This window comes from Myotis brandtii, unplaced genomic scaffold (genome assembly GCF_000412655.1).
Source record: "Myotis brandtii unplaced genomic scaffold, ASM41265v1 scaffold115, whole genome shotgun sequence".
NCBI lineage: Eukaryota > Metazoa > Chordata > Mammalia > Chiroptera > Vespertilionidae > Myotis > Myotis brandtii.
In genome coordinates this window covers 18,676,225-18,685,757 of record NW_005353967.1, presented here as the reverse complement: position 1 = coordinate 18,685,757, position 9,533 = coordinate 18,676,225, and the positions used below count along the sequence as shown (strand labels likewise).

Here is a 9,533-nt window from a genome sequence, read left to right as displayed (position 1 = left end):
TGAACAGTTTGCAACATCTGTAGATTCATCAAGCTGGATACTAAATATTGGAAGTGGAGCAGATTTAATTTCCTGGATTACCTGATCAAGAATATCAGCAGACATGTCATCTATTCTTCTGCGGACAGTGTCATTAGATCAGGAAATTGCACTCAATTTTGTAACAAATTCGTCTCCGATCATAACTCGAACAATGTCTTTGGCCACTGGCAACAGTAAATCCTCAGCAATGGTGTGAGATTTCATAGGGTATCACATTTACTATATTCTTTTCCCTTGATGTTTCATTTTCCTTATTTTTCTCTATTTGACATCTCTTTAATGTAAATTTTGATATGTTTATTAATATTTAAACAGTGAAATCTGGCATACTGTTTTCTTTGACTAAAATGAAAATACCAAGTAGTAGGGTAAAATAGGATAGATTGATTTAATATTTGTGTATTACCAATAATAATGAATGACAAAGGTGGCTTATCACAGCAGGAAAAGGAAGTATTCATCAGTAAATGATCACTGGTTTACTAGAAAAGGACTTAGTCTTATTTCTCATCAGGCATGATATATTTTAAATATTTTATAGTAAGAAAATATTACACACTCACAAAATTTATGAGTAGGGATGTTCATCACAGTATTTATAATATGGGGGTTGCCTAAATGTCTGATAGAACACTTTAATAAGTTGTATTAATATTATAAAAATGCTTTGTAGCCACTAAAAGCTATATTTTCAAAAGAATATTTAATGACATTGGAAATTATACATTATCTTATTAATTTATAAATATATATATTTGTATTTATATATTAATATAAATTTTTACACATACATGTTTAAAGAGAAAGACAAGTGGAAAATATTGCTAATACAGGTCCATAATCGTCTCTATGAAACCCTTGGGCCCATGTGTATTTCTGAATTTCAGAATTTTTCAGGTTTTGAAACAGTAATATATGCATTTACATAATAGCATTTAGAGAAGTAATCCTAATCAAACATTAATATTTCTGTAGTGAGACATGTACTATTCACATTTATTTAGTAGGATACATAAAGTCTGTAGTTTCATGTCATCTGAGGACACATTTTGCTACTAAATGAGTTTGTGCCAAACTTAATTTAAAATTTTTCTATTTTTTTAACTTTTGTATTTCAGAATTATGTGCATTTTTGGATCAGTAGTACTTAATTTGAGCAATGAGATTTTGAATGATTTTTAATATTTTGTTCATTATAATTTTTATATAGTTCTATATTTATAGGAACATGTATGTTTGTTACAGAAAACAATATTTTAGTAACAGATTTTTAAATTGTGACTGTATATACTTAATTGAATTAAATTTTCTTATTACATCTTAGCCTTCCCTAGAGAAAGGAATAAGGGCCAAATTCACCAGAAGATACTCATTCATTATTTAGCAAATACTTATCCAGTAATTATATTAGACAGTTTGACAGACATGAGCAGAGTAGGAAGATAGGCCAGGTACAAAAGGTCACCAGGTTGAAAAGCCTACAGTACCTAGCAACCAGCAAAACTGGGAAATACAGATCTCACCCCTAAGTTGACCTTTCCTACCTTTGCATATCACTGGTCATGCATTTGGACTCCCTGATCTTTCATATCACTAATCATGCGTTCAGGCCCTCCCCTGACCTTTCCTCCTCTGACATGTCAATAGTCATGTGATAGACTCCCTTGGAGGAGGAACAAGGGACCTAGAGAATAGCCTCATATGACTCCCATACAAGCCCTTGCACCACTACCCTCTTAAGCATTAAGCCCTCAAGACAATGAGATTCTGATCCACATCAGATAATCTTAGGAACAAAGCCCTGGGTCTGTTGACCACAGAGACAGAGTTTTGGTCAAATTAGACATAACATCTAGGCCAGTGGTTCTCAACCTTCTGGCCCTTTAAATACAGTTCCTCATGTTGTGACCCCCAACCATAAAATTATTTTCGTTTCTACTTCATAACTGTAATTTTGCTACTGTTATGAATCATAATGTAAATATCTGATATGCAGGATGGTCTTAGGCGACCCCTGTGAAAGGGTCATTCGACCCCCAAAGGGGTCTCGACCCACAGGTTGAGAACCGCTGATCTAGGCCTTAGTTGTGTTTCAGCTCCAGGCCCAGAAAAGCAGCAAGGCCAGCTGAGATGACTGGCTGTGATGATTCATGACCCTCTGCCCTGGTACCGACCAATCAGTAGAGACCGTGAAAGGACACACCTGGAAAAGCTGATGAATATTCTATTGAGATCTTCTACTGATACCTCCCCTAAGGTCCCTGCCTTTAAAGAGAGGATAAAAACCCTCAGGACTGAGGACCCAGTGCAAGTGCTGTCTAGCTCGCTAGCTCTAGAACCACTCATGCCTCTTCCTTCAGGTGTGTCTGTTTGCTTTCTTTCTCCTAAGCTCCAAGGGCTCTTCTTTTGCCTCTAACTTTTTTCCTGAGCTGACTCAACTTCCTCCATAGCTCACTTCTGCCTCTGTGACTTTCTAAATAAACTGTTGTTTGTATTTGAGTCTTGGCTCTGAATTCTTTCTTAGCCAAAACTCAAGTGCCATGGTTGCTGAACCAAGGTCCAATCACTGGTAACATTCTGGTGCTGTTTCACCAACAGTAATTACTGTTTTAATAAATTAATACTTTAAACCACAATTTAATACCATTTCACACTCTTCTTATTGTCAGAAATTTAATAATTTTTTTAGTGACCAGAAGACTTTATTTTTAGTGAACACATAGCCAAATAGACACACACTATGACTATAGCAGACTTTAGTATAGTATATACTTGATGAGAAATTTAATAATTTTGACAATTACAGTTGTTCACCAGGATGAAAGGAAGAAATAGGAAATTTTATACATCGCAGGTTCAGTATTAATTGATATCACCATTTTGGAAAGCAATTTTTTTAAAGATTTTTTTTATTGATTTTTAGAGAGAGAGGAAGGGAGAGGGGGAGAGAAAGAGAAATGTCAATGTGAGAGAGAAACATCAATTGGCTGCTGCTTGCACACCTCACACCAGGGATTGAGCCCAAACCTGGGCATGTGCCCTGATGGGGAATCGAACCAGAGACCTTGCATTGCGTGGGACAATGCCCAACCAACTGAGCCACACTGGCCAGGGCTATACTTTTATATTAAAATTTATGTAACCAAAATTAGGGGAGTTTGAGCTGTTATGATTAATCTAATTTTGGTTATCTAAGGTATAATCAGTAGAACTTTGTATTGCTCTATTCTTTATTGTTTAAAGTCTGCCTGATCTCTATCGCTACCTTTTCTTGCTTTAGTAAATAAATACTTGTTTTGTTTTTATTACTTGTCCATGAAAGAACCATGTCTAAACTATCTATCCCAGTTTCTCACACAAGGAAGGTTGGGCATCAAATTATGTGTACAGTGAATTCTTGTCAAACAATTCAGTTGTTGAAAATAATCTAATCTTTCTTTGTTTTGGATTTGGCATGCACTATACTGATTTTTTTATTCTTGTAAGCTGAGCTTTTACATTATGTTCTTTCAAGTACATTTATAAAAGTTTGGAAAACATTTAAAAGCAAGACAGAAATGTTAGTACATAATAATTTTGAGTGTTGTTTTTACATTGTAATACAGTGGTTATAATGGGATATGTTTTTTAACTAAAACTTTAAGAATTGGCCCTGCTAGTGTGGCTTGGTGATTGAGCCTCCACCTATAAACCAGGAAGTCACAGTTTGATTCCTGGTTAGGGCACATGCCCAGGTTGTGGGCTTAAACCTCAATAGGCCGATCAATGATTCTCTTCATTGAAGTTTTTATCTCTCTCTCCCTCTCCCTTCCTCTCTGAAATCAATAAAAATATATTTTTTAAAAATTTAAGAATTACATGTTTTGACAGATTGCACTTGATTTAGGCAGATGTAGGTAGGACTTAACGGTCATGGAGATCATACATAAATGGATAAAACGTTTTTCTTCTTTCCTACTCCCCATCTAGTACATACACTTTGGTATTTTAAGTGTTTTATATTTACACTAGAGGCCCAGTGCATGAAATTCGTGCACTCGGGGGAGGGGGGGCGAGAATCCCTCAGCTCGGCCTGCGCCCTCTCACAGTCCAGGAGCCCTCGGAGGATGTCTGACTTAGCACTGCCACAGAAGCAGGAGAGGCTCCCGCCACTGCTGCTGCGCTCACCAGCGTGAGCCCGACTTCTGGCTGAACGGCGTTCCCCCTGTTGGAGCGCACTGACCACCAGGGACAGCTCCTGCATTGAGTGTCTGCCCCCTGGTGGTTGGTGCGCATCATAGCGACCGGTCATTCCACTGTTTGGCTGATTTGCATGTTAGCCTTTTATTATATAGGATAGTTTCTTTATTTCTTGTGGTCTGTTTGATAGAGTTAATTCTCTGAAAAGTTTTTGGCTTATTTTTAGATTGGCCAAAGAAAAAATGATGTATGAAAAAGAAGCAAAACAACAAGAAGAAAAGATTGAAAAAATGAAAGCTGAAGATAGTGAAAATTATGCCCTTAAAAAGCAGGTAAGTCCTGCCAGTGTGGCTCAGTTGGCTGGGAGTCATCCCATGTACCTAAAGATTGTGGTTCAATTCCTGTCAGGGTACATGCCCAGATTGCGGGTTCAATCCACAGTAGGGGGCATGCAGGAGGCAGCCCATCAATGATTCTCTCTTATCATTGATGTTTCTATCTCTTTCTCCCTCTCCCTTCCTATCTGAAATCAATAAAAGTATTAAAAAAGAAAAGAAAAAGGCAAGAAAAATATTTTTTAAAAGCAGGTAAAATTATATCTTAAATAATAATAGCTGCCCTAGCTGGTTTGGCTCAGTGGATAGAGTGTAGGCCTGCGGACTGAAGGGTCCTGGGTTCAGTTCCAGTCAAGGGCACATGCCTGGGTTGCGGGCTCAATCCCCAGTGAGGGGCATGCAGGAGGCAGCCAATCGATGATTCTCTCTCATCATTGATGTTTCTATCCCTCTCTCCCTCTCTGAAATCAATAAAAAATATTTAAAAAAAATAATAATAATAGCTAACATTTACAGAATACCACATTAACTAATTTATTAACACCCCTTTAGAAGGTCCTATTATTTACTTCTTTACTATTAAAACCTCCATTTTAAAATGAAGAAACTGAAACACAGGTCAAATAATTTGCCCAAGGTCACACAACTATTAAGTGGCATTTTGGACACTGGCTCTGGAACTTGTACTCTTAACCATTAAGTTATTCTGCCTCTCCAATTTTAAGTATTAAATATAAAAATGACCTAATCGCCCTGACTGGTTTTGCTCAGTGGATAGAGCATCGGTCTGCGGACTGAAGGGTCCCAAGTTCGATTCCGGTCAAGGGCATGTACCTTGGTTGCGGGCACATCCCCAGTAGGGGGTATGCAAGAGGCAGCTGATTGATGTTTCTCTCTCATCAATGTTTCTAACTCTCTATCCCTCTCCCTTCCTCTCTGTAAAAAATCAATAAAATATATTTTTTAAAAAATGACCTAATCTTATCTATCTATATATATAAAAGCCTAAGCAACCATTATGACTGAATGACCGGAATGACCGGTTGGCCAGTCACTATGACGCACACTGACCACCAGGGGGCAGACGCTCAACGCAGGAGCTGCCCCTGGTGGTCAGTGCGCTCCCACAGGGGGAGCACTGCTCAGCCAGAAGCCAGGCTCACGGCTGGCGAGCGCAGCTGCGGTGGCAGGAGCCTCTTCCAACTCTGCAGCAGCACTACCAAGCAGCAGCAGATGCAGCGAGCCTGGATGAGTGCGAGTGGCGCAGCGCCTGGCCCCAGCTTGGGCTCCTCCCTGGCCGCCTGCTGCTTGGTGCACTGCTACATCCCTCGGGGGATGTCCAACTATCGGTTTAGGCCCGATCCCCGTAGGCCAGGCAGTTGGACATCTCCCGAGGGGTCCTGGATTTCAAGAGGGTGCAGGCCAGGCTGAGAGCCCAACCCCCCCTTGCACGAATCCATGCACCAGGCCTCTAGTATTAAATATATTTAAATTCACAAATATTTCCCCAAACTGATGTAAAGACCACCAAAATAAAATATACTTTACCTTTTTCAGTAGCTACTTCTGATTATCTTCATGACAGATTTTGGTCTCCTTAGCATTGCATACGAGGCTTTTCTTGATTTCGATACCTGCTTATCTCTACAACCTTATCTCTTGCCAATTCCTACCTGGACCTCTTAGTTTCTGCCTTTTAGTTTCCTGAACATGCTCTTTCTCCTTTAAGGCCTCTGAGATATTTGCACACGTCCGGGCTGTTCTTCCTACTCCTTTTAGCTTCCCTCTCCTTATTAATTCCTATTCATCCTTTACACCTCCCCTACACTCCACCTCAGTGCTGAGTTAGGTACCCCTCCTCTATGCTCCCATAATACCTTATTTATTCCCATGATAGCATTTATTGAATATTCATTCTAGGCTAACAAAAAAAGAGGCTATCAGGGGAACTTCCTCATATTCCCACCACAAAATCTATCAACCTACCTACATCTGTACCCATACCACCTTCTTTCATATTAGAGTGAATTGCATGCCCTAGCCCTGGTTACAGCCATTAGTGACATTGTTATTTCTTTCCCTTATGTAACCTCAACAGCATTTGACACAGTAACCACTCTCTCCTTGACACACACTTTCATATTGGCATCTTTAATAGAATAGTCTCCTGGTTTCCTTTCTATTACACTGCCAGTATTCCTCAGTTTCCTTTACTGAAACTCTTTTTCCTCTCTCCCTCCTCCTCCACTTATTTATCTACCCCACCTCTACACACACACACACACACACACACATTTTATTAAACCTTTAAGATTTCTAAAATCCCTCTCTATGTAATCTCCTATAACTTTAAGTACCATCTTTATGCCCATTTATTTATTCATTCAACAGATATTTATTGATATATACAGTTCAGGTACTCTTTTAGTCATGAAGTTAAAAACAATAACACAACAAACAAAATCCCCCAAATCCCTAGTGCCAGTATCTCCCAAATTTATATCCCTGGGCCTGACCACTCCAGAGATACAGATACAGATATACATATACATATTCAACTAATTACCTGCTTCACATATCCTCGGGGTTGTCCAAAATAAAAATCTTGATCTTCCCTCAACCCAACCCATTCCCCTAAAACAGCGGTTCTCAACCTGTGGGTCGCGACCCCTTTGGGGGTCGAACGACCCTTTCACAGGGGTCACCTAAGACCATCCTGCATATCAGATATTTACATTACGATTCATAACAGCAAAATTACAGTTATGAAGTAGAAACAAAAATAATTTTATGGTTGGGGGTCACAACATGAGGAACTGTATTTAAAGGGCCAGAAGGTCGAGAACCACTGCCCTAAAACAAAAAGCTATCTCCTCTCTTAATTTCCTCCTCTCTTGTAAATGGTTACTTTCACCCATCCAGATTCCCAAACCAAAAATTTAGTGGGTCCCTTCTTGATACGTCTCTTTCCCTCTAATAACCACATCTAATAACATCAAGTCCTGTTTCTTATTCCCTCTATTTCTTTCTACTGCCACTATCCTAGTCCAGTTCACTATCATCTCTTGCTTATATAATTGCAAAAGCCTCCTGGTTGGCATACCTGTCTCTTGACACCCTCTATTCCTTCCCTACCACAATACCCAGATTGATCTCTTCAAATTCACTTCTTTAAAATCCAAAGTCCAGTGCATCGAGAATAAAATCCAGATGACACTAGGTAAAAGGAAAGTATGAACAAATATATACAGATTAATCTCAAGATTTATATTTTAAATCAGCTTTATGAACTCTCAGTGGTTTTCACCCTATAAATTATGTTACAAATGGTTATAGTGCACAATTAATCCAGACTTAATTTTGCAAATGTCATCACTTAAAGTGGATTTTTCTGTAGGTAGTTGCTTTTTGTGGTGCAAAACGAATGCAGTGGCACCTGAAACATCTTCTTCCCCAAGCTATTCAGGAAGAAAACCTTTTTATTTTCTTGAGCTTCTAGGAGAGCCTCCCTCCTCTGTGTGTGTATACAAAGGACGTTTGTGTGTCAGTTATTCATAAATTGGGGAGGATTGGAAAACGTGTAAATATAATATGTCCCAAATATGTTGATCTTGATGAACTAACAGCTCTTCAAATCCTACAAATCTTCATAAGATTTACATATTAATAGAGCCACTCCTTTTTTAAATGTTTGCATGATATCTCTTATTTTCATCCTTTTCTTTTCAATCTGTCTATTTTGTTATGTTTGAAGTGAGTTTCTTGTAGACAGCAAAAAGTTGGATCCATTCTGTGAATGTCTGTTTTTTAGCTGGTGAATTTAGATGATTTATATTTAAAGTAATTAGTGTTCTTGTCAGGGTTTAAGGGACCAGATTATTTTTAACTCATGGGATTCTTCTTACATCCGTAACCATACAGCAGTAATCACAAACATAAGTCAAATGAATTTCTTCTTGTTTGAGAGAAGGATTTTCCAAAAGTGAGCATTCCAAGAAGCCCATGTGGAAGCTGCAAGGCTTCTTAAGATCTAGCCTCTGGTCTTCAGTCCCAGAATCCCACCTCCACTACATTCCGTTGGTCACACAGGGCTAACCCAAATTCAGTGTGTGAGGTAACTGCATAAGGCAGGAATTCCAGGAAGTAAGGATCATTGTGGGCCACAATGGAGACTTGCTACCACAACCACTAATTCACATGATAGAGTTGAAATCAGAGTTATGAGCAGACCCTATCATTTAGCTAATCACTCTGGGACTTGACTTTCTAATATGTAAATTGAGATTGAACTATATGACCACTTATGTCCCTTCTGACTCTGATTCTCCATCTAATTTTAAAAGAAATTGATCAGATTTTAGTTCAGTGTTTATTCATTGTTATAATCTGAGCCTTGCTAAGCCTCCCATAACTTTCATTTTATCTGAATAACTTCCGCAAAAAATTGTAATTTGTTTTAAAAATAAGACATTAATAGGACTGCATCCTGTTGTGTTCCCCAAAGGTTCCTTGTACCTCCCAATCTGTGTCAAGATCCTGACTTAACTCCAATCTTGTCATAGTCAGCATTAGAATAAACTGACAGTTTATTCAGATATTTTCAACAGAGGCACCATTCATTTGAGTGACTTCCTCCCAAAGGGAACACTTTGAAAGGTAATACTCATTTAGCTTAGTGAAGGTATTTTGAGGATGTCTTTACTATATAATCACACCTTATATACTGTCTTTTAAAATTATTTCTGACAGTTGTAATTCATTGTTATGAGGTAAAGTATATGATTTATGACCTTGGTAGAAATGTGGTTTATGGACTCCAAATCATTGTCACCACTTTACTGGAAGCCTTTGGCTCCCTGTGGCATGTTCTTATAGAAGTAGTGTCAAATGTTTGTTTTCATGTTTATGCTCCTATCCTGGATTGGAAGATGGAGACCTTCTCTTTTTCATCTTTGTATCCACTATACCTGGTGTTCT

The 9,533-nt window shown here is 38.5% G+C and overlaps 1 protein-coding gene across 2 annotated transcripts in view; it reads left to right on the top strand.

Moving 5' to 3' along the window:
- Positions 1 to 9,533, top strand: part of TBCA (tubulin folding cofactor A) — a 182,078-nt gene that overhangs the window by 166,197 nt on the left and 6,348 nt on the right. For both annotated transcript variants that reach the window (XM_014549992.1, XM_014549999.1), the window contains exon 2: positions 4,448 to 4,553. In XM_014549992.1, coding sequence (XP_014405478.1) covers positions 4,448 to 4,553 — 106 coding nt within the window. The remainder of the gene's footprint in view (positions 1 to 4,447; positions 4,554 to 9,533) is intronic.